Here is a 21,432-nt window from a genome sequence, read left to right on the forward strand (position 1 = left end):
GTGGTGGGGCTTGAACTCTGGGCCTGGGTGCTGTCCTTCAGCTCTTCAGCTCAATTCGAGCTCTCTACCACTTGAGCCACAGCGCCACTCCCGGTTTTCTGGTGGTTAATTGGAGATAAGTTTCATGGACTTTCTTGCCTGGGCTGGCTTTGAACTGTGATCCTCAGATCTCAGTCTCCTGAGTATCTAGGATTAAAGATGTGAGCCACCAGAGCCCAGCTTCTTTTGTAATATTCTTATTCTCTCTGATTACCTCTAGTACTTGCTTTTGGGTTTTGGTATTATGTAGTTTTATTTATGTCTAAGATGGATTTTTTGTTATCCTGTTTGCAATTTGTTGGGATACTTGAGTGTACTTGCTTCTGTCAATAATTGTAGAAAATTCTCTCCATCCTAGCTTCTCAGGGCTCTATGGGAATGCACGGTATTCATATTGGTCCTCATATCCAGGGCTTCTCAGATCCTGGCACATGTACAAGTCACAGAGCAGGCTGCGATCCCACACAGCCGGCTGAGAAGGGCCAGTGAAGGAGGGGTCCAGAGCCAGGCCACAGCTCAGAGGGAGACGGCCGTGGAGCAGGACAGTGAGGGAAAGGCTTCTCCAGCCAGCAGCAGTTAGTCTGGGCCTCTTATTCTGTGAGGTACAATGCAGCTGCCCTGCCTCTCAGCCCACTCATTCCAGGACCCGGGAAGGAGTCGGGCTCAGAGCCAGGAGTGCTGGCACCAGGTGGTGGCCACAGGAGCTATCAATGATTTCCTCTCCTTTACTCTCAGTGGAAAGGTGCCCTCACTTATCTCGGTACAGGGTTCTAGAAGGAGACACTGAGCCAGTGCAAGGGCCCAACGCAGTGCAGCACACAGCACTGACAGTCTTCGTGCATGAGCAAGCTCCGCTCTGCTCACTTCCTGAGCCCTGGAGGGGCCTGTCAGAGGCCCCGGGCACACAGGCGTCAAACTAAGGCACGTCCGAGGCAGCGTCTTGATGCTTACTCCTGCGGGACTTCTACTACCACACAGGCCTCTGTGACTTCCCAAGATGCAGAACCAAAGCACAAGTGTCTCAGTAGGTCATGGCACCTTCTTAACGCCCCTTGTGCTGTATGAGCGTGCTAGCTCACCCCCGCCAAGGCAGCTTCTTAGAATATCTGCTTCTTCAAGTGTGCAACGGATGCTCCCAAGACCCCCAAGCGAAGCTCAGGGGAGAACAAGGGTCAGGGGATGGCGGGCACTGGGTCAAATAAGAGTGGCGATGCTGGATTCTCTATCAACACTACTGCGCTGCTTTTATTTTTGCTGGCTTTCAGCATCCCTCTAAATGACAGGGATGCTAAATAAGGGATGATTCGGAAATCAAAGACCAGCATAAAGACTCAGACATTGTGAGGCTGTTTTGAAGTTTACTTCACATGGCCCCTGATTTAGAATGTTCCAACTTTATGAGGCTCTGATGCAGCATGCACTTTGGATTTGGATATTTTTCTGGGCTAATGCTATGTTTTCACTGCTGCCCCCCCTCTTTTTGTGTCAGTCCTGGGGCTTGAACTCAGGGCCCAGTTGCTGTCCCTGAGCTTTTTTTGCTTATGGCTAGTGCTCTAGTGCTAGAGCCGCAGCTCCACTTCCAGTTTTATGGTGGTTCACTGGAGACAGTCTCACAGACTTTGCTGCCTGGGCTGGCTTCATACCACAATCCTCAGATCTCAGGTAGGGTTACAGGTGTGCGCCGCCAGCACCCAGCTGGTGTTCACTACTCTGACATTGCTAGATGGCATTAATGGGCTCTCGCGCCTGGCAGGCAGCCCCGTGGTGCAAGGCTGGGCAGTCCACATTCTACAGGTGCAGTTCTGCCAGATGCGGTGCTCAGCAGATTGGGTACACTGAGTTTATCAGGTCATGGCCCCACACAAGTTACCACTGTGTGTGGCTATTCTCCAGAGAAAAGCAACTCCTGATGTGATGACACTGACGTGAAGAAACAGAGAGAAATGCAGGTGAGAGGCCTAGCAGCTGCCCCACCAAGGCTGCTGAACCCTCAGGGACTTGGAGCCTCGGGGCTCTGTGTCATTCCAGTGCCCTGGGACTTGGTGCAGTTTCCTTTCTGTATCTCCAAACCTGTGCCTCAGTGATGCTGGTGGGATGTGGAGGTATACAGATGCTTTCCAGGGTGTTGAGCGGTCATCCAGTGAACTGGACACAAAGGTGCGTGGTCACCGTCCATGCCCACAGAGTGGTCATCCAGAGAACTGGACACAAAGGTGCATGGTCACTCTACACCTGCTGAGTGGTCATCCAGTGAACTGCACACAAAGGTGCGTGGTCACTATCCATGCCCGCAGAGTGGTCATCCAGAGAACTGCACACAAAGATGTGTGGTCACTATCCATGCCCGCAGAGTGGTCATCCAGAGAACTGCACACAAAGATGTGTGGTCACTATCCATGCCCGCAGAGCAGTCATCCAGAGAACTGGACACAAAGGTGCATGGTCACTGTCCATGCGCGCTGAGCAGTCATCCAGAGAACTGGACACAAAGGTGCGTGGTCACTCTCCACGCCCGCTGAGTGGTCATCCAGAGAACTGGACACAAAGGTGCGTGGTCACTCTCCACGCCCGCTGAGTGGTCATCCAGAGAACTGGACACAAAGGTGTGTGGTCACTATCCATGCCTGCAGAGTGGTCATCCAGAGAACTGGACAAAGGTGCGTGGTCACGCTACACCCGCAGAGTGGTCATCCAGAGAACTGGACACAAAGGTGTGTGGTCACTCTACACCTGCTGAGTGGTCATCCAGAGAACTGGACAAAGGTGCGTGGTCACTCTACACTTGCTGAGTGGTCATCCAGAGAACTGGACAAAGGTGTGTGGTCACTCTACACCTGCTGAGTGGTCATCCAGAGAACTGGACAAAGGTGTGTGGTCACTCTACACCTGCTGAGTGGTCATCCACAGAACTGGACAAAGGTGTGTGGTCACTCTACACCTGCTGAGTGGTCATCCAGAGAACTGCACACAAAGGTGCGTGGTCACTCTACACCCGCTGAGTGGTCATCCAGAGAACTGCACACAAAGGTGCATGGTCACTCTACACCTGCTGAGTGGTCATCCAGAGAACTGGACAAAGGTGTGTGGTCACTCTACACCTGCTGAGTGGTCATCCAGAGAACTGCACACAAAGGTGCGTGGTCACTCTACACCCGCTGAGTGGTCATCCAGAGAACTGCACACAAAGGTGTGTGGTCACTCTACACCTGCTGAGTGGTCATCCAGAGAACTGCACACAAAGGTGCGTGGTCACCGTCCATGCCCTCTGAGTGGTCATCCAGAGAACTGCACACAAAGATGTGTGGTCACTGTCCATGCGCGCTGAGCGGTCATCCAGAGAACTGCACACAAAGATGTGTGGTCACTGTCCATGCGCACTGAGCGGTCATCCAGAGAACTGGACACAAAGATGTATGGTCACTGTCCATGGTTGCTAAGCGGTCATCCAGAGAACTGGATCAAAGGTGCGTGGTCACTCTCTACACTTGCTGAGTGTCCATTTCAGACACTCAGCAGAGGAATGGATACCAAAATTCCTGGATATTTTCCACAGCTGCTGAGCTACTGTCCCAGAGAACAGGATGGGACCACAGAGGATGTGGCCATGCATAGTGCAGCATTTTATACCTCTTCATAACACCCAGGCCTGGAGAGCTGGAGAGGTGCCAGAGGATCTGGGTAAAGGAGCATGCGGATAAACAGAGGAAACTGAAAGTCCTCAGCATGGATGATTTAAGTAAGGGCCAGATTAAAAACATGGCTTAAAATGAGGTATTGAAATGTGCATGCTTCCATTATAGGTAAGGAATATTCAGATTTTAGGAATGAATCTCTCTATGGTCTATGTGTCTGACTTATGAGACCACGTATTCAGATAAGGAATTAAGTTGCTACAGTATATATGCACACACATACACACATGTACCCATATCTGTACATATATGTATACACACACAAGCCAGCCATTTCGATTGAGATAAACTTGTATTCAGTTACACTGTAAAATAAAACAGTTAACATTTCCTAAAACTACATTTTCATTCTAAAAAACTGAAGTTTTAAACATTCCTACTAAGAGGAAGTAAAGATGCAGCTCTGATGGCTGTGAGTGAAGAAGCCCTGAGTTCAAACCCTGGTGCTGACACTAAACAAAACAAACAAACAAATATTCCTACAGAGTACTGAGTACAAATAAAAATCACATCCCAACCATTATCCTCCGTGTCATGAAACTCGTGCTTCAATGTGAACTTTTTGCGTGATTGCCTAAGCCTTGAATTTTATGTTCCTATAAGAAAGACAGCTTTAAGTCCCCACTCTGCTCACAAATCACGTGTTTGGTATGGACAGCAGGATGACATCCACAGGAAGCTTTCCATGATAAAATAACCAAGGTCTTCATCTGCTGCTCTAACAAAATGCCTTAGCCCGGGTAGTTTATAGACAGCATGAATTTACTGCTCACAGTTACGGAGGCCAGAGGTCCAAGATCAAGATGCCAGAAGGTTCTGTTTGGTGACTGCTTGTCCCTGTTTCCAGGATGAATGCTTTGTTCTTACTTGGTAGAAGATGGGAGGAGGAGCCTTCCACACCGGGTTATCTAACAGAGGCCTGCCTCCTAACAGCACCACCTGGCAAGCAGGTTTCAGCACAAGAAGGGAGCGGGACATGCATCCAAAGCGCAGCACCTCACCATACACAAGAGACAACCACAACATCCGTGGGCACTAAGCTAACCTGAAACACTCTAAACTTCCGAGTAAGAGATACTGAGAGGAGCCACAGAGGAAAAACACACCAGCCACCATCTCTGTCACATCTGTGCCCCCCAGGACAGCTGCCGCATCTCAGACTGGACACAGGCTTCCCTAGACATCCGTGGCACACCCAGGAGGGGCGGGGAGGGTTCAGACCCCGCTGCCATAGAGACTGGCAAGCACTTGCCAATCAGACCCTGCAGGCCCCAACATCTGACTTTATTATTTGGCATGAAGACATAAGCATGACCCACATCCATCAATGATGCTGCACCTTGGAGTTCCACAGACTCACCCAGTTCACACAAGCTAAGCTTTTGAGGCTGCTTCTATATACACTGCATGTGCGCGGCTGCCCACCCCAGCACCACAGGAAGCCAGGGCCACCTGAAGGTCAGACCCTGCCCTCCGAGTGTCTATCTATTGGCCTGCCCCAGTGGCCTGCCCTGTGCCGGGAGCAGAACACTTGCTCTGACTGCTCAGTGCTGCCAGGCCACGTAAGGCCTTAGCAGTAGGCGCTGGACAGCAGACACATCATGTAGAGCTCCAGGCCTCCGGTGCTCACAGACAAAGTCTGCACCGATGACCTGGGAGCATGGCGCTGGGGGTTCAGAGTCATGGTGTCCTGGGATCTAAAGAGGCCTTTCCCGTCAGCGCTTCTCTACCGGTTGATTGTGTGTTGCTTTATTCAAGTTAGAAAGCAACAGAATTTATTTCCTGCTCAAGGAACTGCCTTGCAATGAGAAGGAATTGAATCCATACTTGAAACACTTAGTGTGAATGAATTCTGAAACCCCTGCCTGCTCTGCCTGGAAGTCTGAACCAAACAGGTGTCTGAGTCCAAAGAAGCGTCTGCAGGAGGCTGAAGGGCCTGGCCGGCTCTGCTCTCGGTCAGGGCCAGCAGCAGGGCTCACACAGAATGCACAGACACGCTCCAGGGGCTGACAAGCCTGGCAGCGTTCAAAATGGGTCGAGAAAAGATAATTCAGTTATCTGCAAGGTGCTGCAGCTCCCACAGGCCGGCCGTCTCTCTCCTATCCCTCTCCTTAGTTTTTGTAACACCTAACAACAGGGTCTTGCTGACCATCCTCTTAAAGTCCCCTCCAGAGTGCCCTTTAGCTGGGTGCAGCTGGCTCACGCCTGTAACCCTAGCTCTTCAAAAGGTGGAGATAGGAGGATCATGGTTCATAGCCAGCTCAGGCAGTCTGTGAGACTCTTATCTCCAATTAGCCACTGAAAAGCCAAAAGTGAAGGTGTGCTCAAATGGGAGAGTGCCAGCCTTGAGTGCAAGAGCTCAGGGCCCCGAGTTCAAGCCCCAGGACTGGCATGCGCATGTGCACACGTATGCACACACACATATGCACAAATGCCCTTTCTATCTTTGGGCCCCTCAGGCTCAGGGTCCCTCCCCGAGCGCCTCTGTTGCCTCCCGCAGGCCCGGGGGGAGCCTCCCTCTTCTATGGTACACATATCCTTACTGTCATGCTGCCAGGAATGTCTGAGAGGACTCGGCACCCACAGTAGCACCACAGGTCCGGCTCAGAGGCCGAGGCACCAGTCCCAGGTCTCATGCACCCCATGTGGCATCTTACTAACTCTGGAAGGAAGAGTGGGACCTGCAGGCTTTGTACACTGGAGGACTGGGCATGTCAGTGTGGGGTTTGGCTTCTCCACACACGTCACCTTTCCAGGGCAGCTCGGAAGGTCTGTTTTGATAATGCTGCCTGATTCCTTGGGTGCACAGAGCACTGCACCCTGGCTGCAGCCGGTCAGTGCCACTGCCCACTCACTGTGGCACTGACTAGCGGGAGGGACTGCAGAGCCCTCAGCAGGTACAGGAGGGAAGCCCTGGACTGCAGCAACAAAAACAATTTTGACATCAGGCCAAGTCCTCAACACAAGCAGAGTTAGTGCTAAGAGGCTGAAAGGTTATTCAAGGTTATATGGGTACAACACAGGTGAGGGACACTGAGAAAACCGATTAATATTATTGTGTAATATTAATATTGGTAGCAATTAACAGCAGCATGCAAGTAGATACACAATAGTAAGAGGACGGGAGACAGAGTGAAAACTCACATCCGGGTGAGGGATGGCGTACTGTCCCTGGATCGTGTAGGCCTGGAGAGAAAGAGAGAGAGAGACCTTCAGCTCACAACACAGGGGGCGTGGGGCTTGCCGCCGCCCGAGGTCCTTCCCTGGGTGACAGCTCTCCCTACAGGCACATCTCCACCCTCTCTGTGGCAAACCCTCCCCCTGGTGGCAGCCAGGGGAGCCACAGAAAGCCCCGTGGCCAATCTCCAGACACCCCAAAACTTCTCTAGAAGGAAACAACTTAAGGAGGATCTGTTCAACCATCCATAAGAGGTCTCCTGGTCATTTAAATACTATACTGGAGACAGCCGAAAAGATACCGAAAGCAGCTTTGCCAAAAACGGGTTAAGAAATGGATCTAATGAATCACAGGAAGACCCAATCTGTCATCTTCCTGATCAAATCTTCAGTCCCAGTGGGGTCTCTGAGGTCTCTTGATTTCCCTGTGTCAGATCTGCAACTGACTCAGTGGCCAGCACACTCCTGAGCCCGGCTTCTCGGCGAAGCCCCGTGGGTGGTGACCTGTGACCCTGGTGACCCCGGCTTCTCTGCCAAGCCCCATGGGTGGTGACCCTGGCGACCCTGGCTACTCTGTGAAGGCCCATGGGTGGTGACCCTGGCGACCCTGGCTACTCTGTGAAGCCTCGTGGGTAGTGACCCATGACCCCGGCTTCTCTGCCAAGCCCCGTGGGTGGCGGTGACCCTGGCGACCCTGGCTACTCTGTGAAGCCTCGTGGGTAGTGACCCATGACCCCGGCTTCTCTGCCAAGCCCCGTGGGTGGCGGTGACCCTGGCGACCCTGGCTACTCTGTGAAGCCTCGTGGGTAGTGACCCATGACCCCGGCTTCTCTGCCAAGCCCTGTGGGTGGCAGTGACCCTGGCGACCCTGGCTACTCTGTGAAGCCCCCATAGGTGGCGGTGACCCCCACAGGTCTCTTCTATAACACACCTCCAGTGACTCAGACAACCAACCAACCACATGGAGTCAAGGGAGAGCAAGGCCTCTCAGGATGGGCGGAGCGCAGGCGTGACATGTAATGCCCGTGGGCTCTGTGACGGATGCCTCAGGTGTCCATCAGCAATAACCCAACCGAGAGGTCAAGGCCTACCGACTGCCCAACAGGGGACCCAGCCGCAGCCCAGCCCTGAACCGATGCAGTTGTGGCAAGGGAGGGCCCCGTGATACGACCGAGGAGCTGAAAGAATCTCATCAGATCACCAGTCGGGCAGTCGGGCAGACCTGCCAGGAGCAGGTCTGGAGGCCACATGCTGTGATGCTGCTCCCCGTCAGGCCTGCAGCAGCAACGCTAGCAGTCTGCTGCCCTCCTGCCCTGTGGTCTATGTGGAATTTCATGAGCTCGGGTCGGGGATGCTGCTCTGGGGCCACTGTTTGGACACTTCATTTCTGCCTCAGACTGTACATCTCCATGGCCCTGGGGCCTGCCCTGGGGCCACCAGCTCCAGGAGGGAGCTGAGCACCTGCAGCACCCACACCTGATTTGCCCACACCCTGCAGTGGACACACAGGAGTCCTCAGGAGTCTGTCCACACCCTGCACTGGACACACGGGGATCCTCAGGGGTCTGTCCACACCCTGCACTGGACACACAGGGGTCCTCAAGGGTCTGTCCACACCCTGCACTGGACACACAGGGGTCCTCAGGGGTCTGTCCATGCGGGGGTCCTCAGGGGACCTGGAGACCTGCCCGCTCAGGACTGATCCACACCCCCACCCCACAGATTTGCTTGGTGCCTCTCCTGGTTGGCTGGGTGGGGAAGGGACCTGTATCCAAGGCCTGGCCAAGGACAGCAGATCAGGCTGCCCTGGGGCATGGCAGTAAGCCCCGGAGGCTCATAGTGTGGGCAGTGTTTAGGGACAAACACCATGGCACAGTGACTGTGTGCAGGCAACGGGCTGAGCGGCCTCAGCCTGGGCACCCACACTGGCTCTGCCCTGAACTGGAGCTGCACTGTTCCGGACCAGGGTTCCTTCCCCGTGAGGGTCGCTGCCTGCCAGAGCCACGGCTGGGCAGCAGTGAGGGCTTGCAGACAGTCGCGGTGGCTCCCTGCAGGGTGCAGGCAGGGGCAGCTGTACCCCAGCACACGAGCCTGGCAAGACGCTCATGCGCTGGGCCTCGTTTTCTGACTGTGAATAGAATATGCCGTGTGCTGGTCTGTGTGGGGGCTGTGCACAGGCTGCCAGGTGCCCCACAGACCTGACAAGATTCTTTACGTTGTGAGTCAAGTCCCCATGCCTTTCGTTCCCTTTTAGGGTTAAAACCTCATGCCTGCCCTGCTGTGGCTGGGTCACCTGTTGGTAGCCTCTGACTTAACACTCCCTTGAACAAAGACACACCGCGGCCGGCCAGACACAGGGCCCTTCTGGGCCGTCCCCTGGCTAACCATGTTCGAGCCATTGCATGGGTGGGCTGACGGTGGGCTGGGTGGTGACGGAGGCGGGTGAGCAAGCCGGGCCCCCTTCCTCTTCCCTGACAACCCACGGGGGCCATCATGCCACTGGGACTGCTCCCTGCCCAGCTGCCTCAGGGCTCTGGGACGACCCTCGGAGGCCTGGCAGGAGCCTCCCAGGGCTGTGGATGTTCGGGTCCTTCCTGTCTGGGTCAGGGGTCTCTCTTTGGAGAGGTGTCTGAGGGGCATGGCTCTGAGGTGAAGCTGTGCCCCTGCCCCCGCCCCAGCCTGGTGTGGGCCAGGAGAGCCCTGTGTCTGGCTCAGGGAGGGAGGCGTGCAGTGGGAAGGCGAGAAAACCTGAGTGCACTAACGGGCAGCGGCGGATGCTGCAGTAAGAGGCTGAGGTTGGCAGTGGAGGCCGCGAGCGGGTCGGCTCTTACCTGACCACCTGCAAAAATGACAGGGGTGGAGGCGGGCTTTGGGCGGTAGGGAATGGTGGCACCTTTCGGTGGGGACTAGGAGAAGGGACAGGAGAGGGAGAGAGACATTAGAGAAGCCTGCTGCTAGGCCTCGGGCCGCCTTCCCACGTCCGCCCTTCTGCGCAAACCCTCCCAGCCCCAGACGTGGCCAGCGAGGGCCCCAAGGCTGCAGCAGCGCGGCAAGGGCAGCGGGGCTCAGCTGGCCTTCGGAGCAGGCGGCCAGCAGGCGGCACCCTGCACCGCGCCGCCCATTTCTTCTGTACAGGGGGCTTCTCTCACGCTGCACTGTGTGCCTCCTGCCCCACAGCCGGCTGCGAGTGGCAGCAGCCCGTCGGCAGTGAGGCGCGTGTCTCTCCGCCAGCGGGGCCGGGCCACCTACTGTGGGGCTCTGGCCAGGGGCAGATGGGCTCTCGTGTTGCTGCCCCTCCCTCCCTCCCAGAGCAGCCCCCAGATGGCCCATGAGCACTACAATGAGCACAGCAGTGGCTTCTAGATAGGCGTGCAGACTGCATCCTCACAGGAGTGCTCCTGAATCTGAGCCGTGTGCATAACCAGGCTCAGGAACTGATGTCCAGCACTCCAAAGACTCTGGTTGGCCTGTGGTGATGACGAGTAGAGACTGCCATCGAAGTGAAGAGAAATCCAACCTCACCATGAAACAGAGTCATAAGAAAACTGCAGAGAAGTGAGAGGTTCGCCAGTCACGAAGAGGTCTGTTACAGCTCTCCTTGATGGTTCTGCTGCCTCAGGTGGGGCTGTCCTCGGCACTTCCTGCGGGCCCTCTCTGCCTCGTGAGAGCTGGCCGGCCTCCCGGGCCAGCTGGGGTCTTGGGGCCTCAGCTGGGCGGCAGGGCACAGTCCATCCCCCCAGGGCTCCTGCAGAACCTGCGGCCTCTGGACTCACTGGGCAGGATGTCCAGGCTCCCCGCACTGGAAACCCACAGAGCAGTGAACGGCCAAGGGGTGGGGTGGTTCTGAGAGGTCCCCAGGGAAGGCCCACCCCATACATTTCTGAGGTCCTTATGGAATGCTTCTAATTACCCCAAGACCCCGCCCTGCAGGCCCTTCCAGACTCCTGGCCATCACCCTGTTTCACGGGGCTCTCGGAGGCCAGCCCTTCATCCCAGGAGAAGCTCCTCTGTACTTGCCCTGAGGCCCAGCTGGCTGTGAGTGAGCCCCGACCCCATTCTTACCCAGGGAGGGCACATCCTCTGGACACAGGCAGTGTTCCCTGGGAGGGGGCAGACACATTGGACGTGTCTCACCAGGTGCGGGAAGTGCTGGGTGCGGTACGCAGCCCTTGAGGGCCACACCACCAAGTTCACCTATTGCCAGGCATCTGGTCCTCTGGTCCTACGAGGCCTCCCCTCTGGGAGAGACTTCAAACCATCTCTAGACTGATCTCCAGCTCCTCTTCATGGACAGTACCCCTGGCCATTTCTTCTGTTGAGGCTCACCCCTTCCTTCTGGCCAGTGATCTGATCTGAATCACGGGAGCAGGCAAGGGGGTCTCTGCCAGCCAGCACCACTGCCGACATCCGTGTGTGTGTGTGTGTGTGTGTGTGTGTGTGTGTGGTACATTCAGAAGGGCAGTCCTAGCATGGATCCATAGCCCAGGGGCCCTGCCTGCAGGGTGGCATCAGGAGCTTTGGAGAAGGCACTATCGGTGCTCGTGTGAGGCAGGTGCATCAGGAGCTTTGGAGAAGGGCACAGTACCAGTGCTCACGTGAGGCAGATCACATCAGGAGCTTTGGAGAAGGGCACAGTACCGGTGCTCGTGTGAGGCAGATCACATCAGGAGCTTTGGAGAAGGGCACAGTACCGGTGCTCGTGTGAGGCAGATCACATCAGGAGCTTTGGAGAAGGGCACAGTACCGGTGCTCGTGTGAGGCAGATCACATCAGGAGCTTTGGAGAAGGGCACAGTACCGGTGCTCGTGTGAGGCAGATCACAGCAGGAGCTTTGGAGAAGGGCACAGTACCGGTGCTCGTGTGAGGCAGGTGCATCAGGGGCTTTGGAGAAGGGCACAGTACCGGTGCTCGTGTGAGGCAGATCACATCAGGAGCTTTGGAGAAGGGCACAGTACTGGTGCTCGTGTGAGGCAGATCACAGCAGGAGCTTTGGAGAAGGGCACAGTACCGGTGCTCGTGTGAGGCAGGTGCATCAGGGGCTTTGGAGAAGGGCACAGTACCGGTGCTCGTGTGAGGCAGATCACATCAGGAGCTTTGGAGAAGGGCACAGTACTGGTGCTCGTGTGAGGCAGATCACATCAGGAGCTTTGGAGAAGGGCACAGTACTGGTGCTCGTGTGAGGCAGATCACATCAGGAGCTTTGGAGAAGGGCACAGTACTGGTGCTCGTGTGAGGCAGATCACATCAGGAGCTTTGGAGAAGGGCACAGTACTGGTGCTCGTGTGAGGCAGATCACATCAGGGACTTTGGAGAAGGGGACAGTACTGGTGCTTGTGTGAGGCAGATCACAACAGGAGCTTTGGAGAAGGGCACAGTACTGGTGCTCACGTGAGGCAGATCACATCAGGGACTTTGGAGAAGGGCACAGTACTGGTGCTCGTGTGAGGCAGATCACATCAGGGGCTTTGGAGAAGGGCACTATCAGCGCTCACGTGAGGCAGGCGCATCAGGGGCTTTGGAGAAGGGCACAGTACTGGTGCTCACGTGAGGCAGATCACATCAGGAGCTTTGGAGAAGGGCACAGTACCGGTGCTCATGTGAGGCAGATCACATCAGGGGCTTTGGAGAAGGGCACAGTACCGGTGCTCATGTGAGGCAGATCACATCAGGGGCTTTGGAGAAGGGCACAGTACCGGTGCTCATGTGAGGCAGATCACATCAGGGGCTTTGGAGAAGGGCACAGTACCGGTGCTCATGTGAGGCAGATCACATCAGGGGCTTTGGAGAAGGGCACAGTACCGGTGCTCATGTGAGGCAGATCACATCAGGAGCTTTGGAGAAGGGCACTAACAGTGCTCACGTGAGGCAGGCGCATCAGGGGCTTTGGAGAAGGGCACAGTACTGGTGCTCGTGTGAGGCAGATCACATCAGGAGCTTTGGAGAAGGGCACAGTACCGGTGCTCATGTGAGGCAGATCACATCAGGAGCTTTGGAGAAGGGCACAGTACCGGTGCTCATGTGAGGCAGATCACATCAGGGGCTTTGGAGAAGGGCACACACAGCTACTGATGTTGCTTGAATTTTGCTTCCTTTGGGTGTTGACTAGATTAAGTGTGCAGGTCTGGACTCTCCGTGCCTGTGTGATGATGCTTCCCTGGCCTGTTTCCTCTCTCTGTCTGCTCATCTCTGGTTTCACACTGGGCATTTTCCCGGGTCTGTCCCGAGTCCCATCTGGTACCTCAGCGGCAGTTCTTGGTTCTAGTTTGCATGCCATCCGCAGAGCAGGGAGTTCTGCTGCCGAGGGTGGCACCCTTGGCCTGCACTGCCCCTGCCTAGGGCAGGTGCTGGGGGCCCAGTGCCAGGGCAGCACAGAGCTTCTCGCTGAGCTCTAGCGGAGGAGAAGCCCGTCCTCCTTCACTCTCCCTCCCGACAGTGGTCCCAGGCCGGCCTGACTCTGACAGCAGCAGCTCTGCCCAAGTGCCTGCTCACCCGGCCTGCGACCTGCACGGCGGCCCTGATGCCCCGCCCCCCCTCAGCCACGACCACCCCCGTGAACCCTGGGGACCGGTGAGGCTCTGGAGCCTTGGCCAAGGCTTGCAGTGGACCCAGTGCCAAGCGAGAGGCAAGCTGGCGCCTGCTGGGTGGCTGTACCTCCAGCATGACCACACAGATCTGCTTGACACACTGGATGATGGCGTCCGGCGTCCCTGAGATGGTCACTGCCCGCTCTGTGGAGTTGGGCAGCATGTCCCCAGCTACCTGGACCTGGGCACCTGTGGACTGAAGAAAACGACATTGGAAGAGGACAAGAGAGAGCGGGTAGCAGTGTACACAGGACAGGAGATCCAGGATGAGGGCAGGGCAGTCTGCACACAGTAGCCTTCACTGAAACGGGGCCTTGCTGGGTCCGACCCTGCGCCCGCCCAGTGCCGCCTCTCCTCCACGCCTGCTTCTGCGCACTGCTCAGGGAGCTGTGAGGCCTCAGGCCATTGCTGTCCCACCCACGGGTACACTGGCCAGGAAGCCCCACCCTCCAAGACAGGAATTCTGCTTCCTCTGTGGAGTTCTGGGTCACAGGGGAAGATGGGAGGAAATTATGAGGCAGTGGCTGTCCTCTGGGTAAGGGAGGGCTTGGTGCCCCTGAAGTCAGGCATTGTGGAGGTCAAGCGTGCCCTCCCGGGGGCCTGCCTGCCGAGGGGCAACCCCGTGGAGCAGGGATGCGTCTGGGTGCAGCCTTGAGCTGCAGAACTAGGGAGCTCTAACCTGCTCATCTCAAGAACACCTCCTCGTGGCCGCTCCTGCCCAGCAGGGCCCCCCCCCACAGGCCACCGTGTTGGCTTCCCTATTGTTTGCCCACTGGACTGTTTGTCCCCGTCACACATCAGCTTCAGGGCAGGAATCTGTGGTGCCCCGTGCCAGGACTTATGGACTCCCCAGGGAGCAGGCAGCACAGTGACATGGCAGCCTAGTCACCGTGCTGCCGGGACGGTTCCTCCCACCCTGGGCGGGGAAGGTCTTGGTACCTCCCTGATCTCCTTGATCTTGGAGCCGCCTTTGCCGATCAGGGACCCGCACTGGCTGGCGGGGACCACCAGCCTCAGCGTCACCGGGGGCTTGCTGGTGGCAGGGCTGTTGCTCATGGAGTTAATGATGTCCTAGGGAAGGAAAGACAAGCATGCTGGCCCTGTGGCGGTGGGCACCCCTGTTTCAGGGCGCCCCTGCTTGCACCTGCATTGCTGGGCACTCAGAGGCCATGGCAGAGCGTGCAGAGGACGGGCCTGGTCGTCACTGCGACTCACAGCTAGGTTGGGCTCGGAGGCACGAGGACACACCAGCAGACCAGACAGAAGGGGGACCCCGTGCGGGCCACACACCAGACGTGCCAGGCTGCGTGGTCAGGAGTCATGGGGCAGCGCTACCTGCTTGCTTGTATCCATGGTGGACACATGCTCTGCCCTTTGCCCAGCTGGTGGCTTTTATGGCTGCTGTGTGCTGTGCTGTGCGACTTGAAGTGTTGCCTGTCATGAGAAGGGTCATGGGGTCAACCATAGACGACAGTCTGTGCTGAGAGCCTGGAGCACTGGCCGTCCTCCTGCACTGGTGTCCACCTGGCCAGGCGTGGCTGGGGGTTCCAGGGAAGGCTGATGAAGACGTTCTCCTCTCAGGTACTTGACCCAAACAGGCCCGCCTGCTGGGGTGGCTGTGTTGGAAGTACGCCAGCATGGCGTTCCCATTTCTCTGGCCAGCTCCTAGGGGCCACCTAACTCTCCCCTTCCTGGAAATCTCAGCCTGAACTATCCTACCTCAGTCCTGATCCTCATGCCGCTTTCTAATGTGTCCTCCCCATCGAGCATGACTAGGATCTCCAATGGCCACCCTGGCCTTTCCAAGAGGTACCTTATAAAAAAGAAAGGGAATAAGACTTCAGGTCCATTGGGTGCCAATTTTTGATTGATCTGAAGTCTCCAAATGAGATTCTTGTTTAAAAGTTGCTTCACCTCAAGTGTCTTTGGCTAACGTGGGAAGCCCGACAGGCTTCAGCGCCAGCACTGCCCTGGTCCGGGGGGCCCCTTGCCTTGGGTATTACTGGCTGTCTGTAGTTGATTTACAGTGCAAATCAGGCACAGAAAGATGGGCTAGGGATTTAACTCCGAGGTACAGTGCTTATCTAGCATGTGGGAGGCCCTGGGTTTAATCTAGTTAAAAAATTTTGAACACCTGGAATTTTTCCACAAAGGAGAGTGTCTGAAGGGATGGCATGGATGGTACAGTTGCTGAAGGATTAGGAGCAGTGAGGAGCCCGGTGGGTCCTACTGGAATAGGAAAATACATGCATGATTCTCAGAACCAGGAAGGTCTCACCCGTGGCCGACTGAGAGACCGACAAATGAAAGTCTGTCTTGAAGACTGCGCAGGGTTGTCTTTTAGGGTGAGGGCACCAGCATGCCCCACCCACTGGGACTACGTAAGCCTCAGAGCCACGCAGAGGCCACTACAGCTGGTCCAAGGGGGCCTTGCTAACAAGTCTTGCTGCCATCTGACGTTTTGAAGGCAGGCAGGATGCAAGAACTGTGGAGTCATGGAAGTGTGTGCTAAGATTTCGAAGGAAAGCCTGGGAAGCTGGGCAGTGTGAGACAGGGCCAGGTGCCGTGTGAGCAGCTTGATGGGGCGCCGCTCAAGCCAAGGACAACACTAATGCCATGACGGTGACTTGGGGAATTCACCAGACGTCAGGAACACGGAAGCTTCAGGCAGCATGGAAGCCAGCCCAGGAGAGCGGCCATGTGGCTGCAGCTGTGGAGCTAGAGGTGGGGCTGCCCAAGCCATCCCGAGGCAGCAGGACACGGAGCCACAGGAAGTCCCGCTGGTCCCCTGTGTCTGGCCTGGCGTGGGTCCAGTCCCTCCATGCCAATCCTGTCTCTTTTTTTCAGAATGGGTCACTGCACAGAGCTTGCACTTTTATTTTTGCTGCTTTTTAGCAATTTGTCTTGAGTCTCCAGGGGAGCTCTGGACTTGAACTTTGGACACATACTGGCACAGGTAAGTCTTCTGGTGAAGTGCTTAGTTTCCTCTGGAGTATCCTCTGAGCCTCGTGTGTTACAGGTTCGGCCCCTGGCTTGGTACTCTTGGGAGGGGTAAAAACCGGATGTGGAGCACAGGGGAGATTCCAGGCCAAAGCGGATCACAGGCACAAGGAGAATGGTTCTGCATGCCAACAAGCTCACCCCATGTGTGCAGCCCAGCCCCAGCAGAGGTGTGAAAACAACGATTCTGCCCAGCTGTAGACTGAACTGCGGAAACTGAGCCAAACCAAACCTTTTCCTATATAAATTATTTGCCAATTGATTGACAAATAAGTTATTTCTATTTGTTACTCTATTTGTTACAGTGACAGGATGCTGGCCAACACATCATTCCCACCCCCTGCCCTTTTTGGGGGTATGGTGTTTGCTGGCAAGGGCTCTGCCATTGGAGCACCTCCAATTAGATAATTATTTCTAGGTGGTCCTGTGGTGCCTGCCCAGGGCCAGTACGTGACTGGGATCTTCCTACCTATGCCTCCCACAGTTGAGATCTCAGCTACTTTGTTTAGTGAAATAGGTTATTTTGAGCTTAGGCCTGCTTCAAACCACAATCCTTCCTGGTCTCTGTCCTTCTTCCCCAGTAGCTGGGATTATAGGTGTGAGCGGCTGTACCTGGTGTGTCTGATTTTGTCAGCTGGGACAGTAGGGAATAGAGTGCTTCCACTCACATCTGACGGGGGCAGCAGACTGCCGTCAGCCTCAGCCTGACGGCTTGCCTTTCCTCTTACAGTCTGTGGACCAGGGATTCCCATGTAACTCAATAACCTGCAGGCAGCAGTGGAGGGGATGAATGCAAGCTGTGGTAATGTGGGAGAGCTAGTGGGTGCTGGGGCACGGGCAGGGCTCGAATCTGGGCAGCCAGGGCCTGGTGGGGGGATGTCCTGAGGCTAGGTCTGGCGCATCGTCTGAGGAAGCACGTGGGAAATGGACTTCTCCCACATGCACACATCAGGCGCGGCTGGTCTTAGGAGGAGGAAGGTGGGCAGGAGCACAGGAGGGTGCCTCCCTGGCCAGCAGTGTCCTGTGAGGGCCAGAACTGCCACCTTGTCCTGGCAGAGGGGAGTAAGGGAACCAGCTGAGGGATCTCACCTCCTCAAACTTGTATGCGATCATGGCGAAGGCCTTGAAGATGGCATCCGTTGGCCCTGTGATGGTCACAATTCTCTCTGGGCAGTTTCCCTCTGAGATGTTGATCCTGGCTCCACTCTAGGGTGAGAGGAAGTAAATGTGTCTGGCAACAAATAACAGACTCCAGACAGTACAGGCCCAGCTCTCCAGACAGGACCCACTGCAGACATAGGCAAGTAGAATTCTTTTCCACAGTCCCCTTGCGTGGAATTTTGATTAGCAGGAGTCTGAGTGCTCCCCAGGGTAGTCTGCACCCCGTGCACATGCTGTAGTCAGGGGGAACACCACTCCCGCCCATTTGGGCAAGGCCCTGCCGTCCCTGCCCAGATGGACACGCGCCGGGCCCCGAGACCCTCCTGGCCTTGGCATCCTGGCGTAGGTGGGATGGTGTCCACAGCAAGTCACACGCACCTCCTCACGCATCTTCTTCACTGTCTCCCCTTTCTGGAATGGAGACGCAGATGAGAAGAGTCACTGACGGCTCGACAGAGGGCGCATGGCCTGGCATGGCGTGGTGCTGGGAATTGCTGCTGTTCTGCGGGCTTGGTGGACAGTGCAGCCAGGTGATGGGCCCTGTCCACCCCAGCCTGTCCCCGGTGAGTGTCCAGCCCTGCCTGCACTATGAGTGAGGCCTCATCTCCCACATCCCCAAGACTTTACGATGAGAAACATGAGTTCTGGGAAGGTGGGTGCCTGCTGGCCAGCCAGGCAGGCTCCTGCCACAGCATCACAAGGGGGCCCGGGGAGGCCGAGCAGGGCTGCGCACGGTCTCTAAAGACAAAGGGCAAGAAAGGGCTGGGGTGATGGGCCGTGAGGCTCCTCGGTACTCTGCATACCATGCAGAGAAGGGGCCAAGGTAGCACGCAGGGTCGGTGTGCCTGGACCTCTGCACCAACTCCCTTGCCTGAGGGAGGCTCCCTCGTGGCCTTCAGCCCCGCTTAGAATGGAGATATAAGATGGCTGTACTATTGTTAGGGAGATTGTTCCGATGAGGGCTGCTGCATAGTACAAGCAAAGTAACTTTCTAGGGTCACAAGCCTCCAAGCCCTACAGACCACCAATGTGGCGGGCAGTGGTGGCTGTTGAGGTGGCTCAAGGGAAATGTCTGCCCCCAAGGCTCACATACAGCTGGGAGTCTGCTTCAAGGTAGTGCATCTGGAAGCAGGAGGGGTTGTTAATGGGCTTCTGGGCAGCACTCCTGCCAGGGACACCCAGAAGCAGGGGCCATCCCCTCAGAGATCCCAAGAGGAGCGGAGCACAGGTAATAATTACCTTCCCAATGATGCTTCCAACTTCCTGTGGGGAAACAAAGCCACAGAAAGAGAATGTCATAAAGCAGAAGAAAACACAGTTTGGGGTCAGATGCTGCCATCTACCTTCTTAACATGAGAGGAATATTTATCTTTTGTGGTGCCAGATGGAACCAGAACTACAGGCATGCTAGACAGTCCACCCAGGCCCAAGGGGAATTGGGCACCACTAACAGGTGATGCATACTTCTAATCTCAGTGACTCAGGAGGGAGAGATTGGGAGAATTGTGGTTTGAGTTATAAAACCCCATCTCAGCCAATAATCCAGGCATGAGGGTATGTTTCTAATCTCAGCTATGCAGGAAGAACAGGCAAGAATTCATTGTCTTTAGGCTGGCCTTGGACACAAAACCTGAGACCCTATCTGAAAAATAAAGCACAAATGGAATAGGAGTGTGGCACAAATGGTAGAACACCAAACTAGCAAGCATTAGACCCTGAGTTCAAACCCCATTACTGCAAGAGGAGAGGGAGAAGGTGAAGGGGAGGGAGAGGGGGAAGAAGAGGGCGGGGGAAGGGGAAGGGGAGGAGAGGGGGTTCATTTCAGGCTGGCTTGTATGTTTCCTCCGTGCCATCGGGCTAAGGCTGCCTGACAAAGTGCTGGAGGATAGGACACAGGCAGCCAGCTGCTTTTCAGACAGACACCACAAGGAAATCTGAGATAAACACCCCTCCCTGCTGAGACCCACCAGGAGCCACACTGCCTTTGCTGTGGCTTGTTTCGCGTGGACATTCCTAGTGTCCACAGCCATGCCCAGGTGTCTGCAGGGTGGGCACTCTGGCAGGGTCAGTGGGGACAGCACCTCCCTGCCTGCTGGTCAGCCCACATCAGGGCCAGCTCCACGCATCACTTGAGACAGGACTAGTCTCGCCCCCAGCCGTCCAGCTCCGTGCCTTTTAAATTTGCCGTTTTCCCTCAACACAGCCATGCTCTTAGCAAGCCTGCACCGCTGCAGGGCTGTGCACAGGAGGTGAGGAGCTCAGGAAGCACAGCACACCAGGGGCTGGCGTTCCTCCAAGGGGTCTGGATGTGCACCTCTGCAGGAGGACCTGTGCTCTGGGGTGGGTGGCAGCATGGCTGTTCTAGGCTGGATTCCCCAGCAGGGGCTTTGTGGGAACTGTGGGGGCCGTGTTTCTCAGGCCCAGAGGGAGCAGGCACCAGGATGAGGCCCCACTAGGCAGTCTGTAAGACACGTACACTACTGCTCAGGGACAGGAGTGTGCCATCTATGTAGATGTACATTAGTGCTCAGGGACAGTGTGCAATCTATGTAGATGTACACTAGTGCTCAGGGACAGTGTGCCATCTATGTAGGAGATGTACACTAGTGCTCAGGGACAGTGTGCCATCTATGTAGGAGATGTACACTAGTGCTCAGGGACAGGCAGGAGGTTGGCTGCTCAATCATGTGGTTCCAGGGAACTGTCATTTGTGTGTACTTGCAATGGCTGTGTAAGTTTGAAGTAAAGGTTTCTGTCAGTACTCAAGTTTGCATTCAAGTCCTTATGGTTGCTAGGCAAGAACTCTAGTTCCCGCAGTCCAGTCCCCTCAGACAGCCCAGTTCCCCCAGACAGCCCAGTCCCCCCAGTCCAGTCCCTTTAGACAGCCCAGTCCCCCCAGACCATCCAGTCCCTCAGACAGTCCAATACCCTAAGGCAGCCCAGTCCTCCCAGACCATCCAGTCCTCAGACAGCCCAGTCCCCCCAGACCATCCAGTCCCTCACAGCCCAGTCCCCCCAGACCATCCAGTCCCTCAGACAGCCCAGTCCCCCCAGACCATCCAGTCCCTCAGACAACCCAGTCCCCCCAGACCATCCAGTCCCTCAGACAGTCCAGTTCCCCCAGACCATCCAGTCCCTCAGACAGCCCAGTCCCCCCAGACCTTCCAGTCCCTCAGACAGTCCAGTCCCCCCAGACCATCCAGTCCCTCAGACAGCCCAGTCCCCCCAGACCATCCAGTCCCTCAGACAGTCCAGTCCCCTCAGACAGTCCAGTCCTCAGACAGTCCAGTGGCCCCCAGACCATCCAGTCCCTCAGACAGCCCAGTCCCCTCAGACAGTCCAGTCCCCCCAGACCATCCAGTCCCTCAGACAGTCCAGTCCCCTCAGACAGTCCAGTCCCCCCAAACCATCCAGTCCTTCAGACAGTCCAGTCCCCTCAGACAGTCCAGTCCCCCCAGACCATCCAGTCCCTCAGACAGTCCAGTCCTCCCAGACCATCCAGTCCCTCAGACAGTCCAGTCCTCCCAGACCATCCAGTCCTTCAGACAGCCCAGTCCCCTCAGACAGTCCAGTCCCCTCAGACAGTCCAGTCCTCAGACAGTCCAGTCCCTCAGACAGTCCAGTCCCTCAGACAGTCCAGTCCTTCAGTCTAGTCCCTCAGTCCAGTCCCCTCAGACAGTCCAGTCCCCCCAGACCGTCCAGTCCCTCAGACAGTCCAGTCCCCCCAGACAGCCCAGTGCCCCCAGACAGCCCAGTCCCCTCAGACAGTCCAGTCCCTC

At 56.2% G+C, this 21,432-nt stretch overlaps 1 protein-coding gene across 4 annotated transcripts in view; it reads right to left on the reverse strand.

The window, feature by feature from the left end:
* Positions 1–21,432, reverse strand: part of Pcbp3 (poly(rC) binding protein 3) — a 170,698-nt gene that overhangs the window by 14,473 nt on the left and 134,793 nt on the right. For 3 of the 4 annotated variants that reach the window (XM_042695320.1, XM_042695319.1, XM_042695322.1), the window contains exons 4-10: positions 18,893–18,916; positions 18,032–18,064; positions 17,582–17,698; positions 14,432–14,563; positions 13,560–13,688; positions 9,740–9,814; positions 6,876–6,917 (exon numbers count right to left, since the gene is read on the reverse strand). In XM_042695320.1, coding sequence (XP_042551254.1) covers positions 6,876–6,917; positions 9,740–9,814; positions 13,560–13,688; positions 14,432–14,563; positions 17,582–17,698; positions 18,032–18,064; positions 18,893–18,916 — 552 coding nt within the window. The remainder of the gene's footprint in view (positions 1–6,875; positions 6,918–9,739; positions 9,815–13,559; positions 13,689–14,431; positions 14,564–17,581; positions 17,699–18,031; positions 18,065–18,892; positions 18,917–21,432) is intronic. The other variant, XM_042695321.1, reaches the window with a different exon arrangement.

Source organism: Dipodomys spectabilis, unplaced genomic scaffold (genome assembly GCF_019054845.1).
Source record: "Dipodomys spectabilis isolate Male_0828 unplaced genomic scaffold, ASM1905484v1 ptg000184l, whole genome shotgun sequence".
NCBI classification, from domain to species: Eukaryota; Metazoa; Chordata; class Mammalia; order Rodentia; family Heteromyidae; genus Dipodomys; species Dipodomys spectabilis.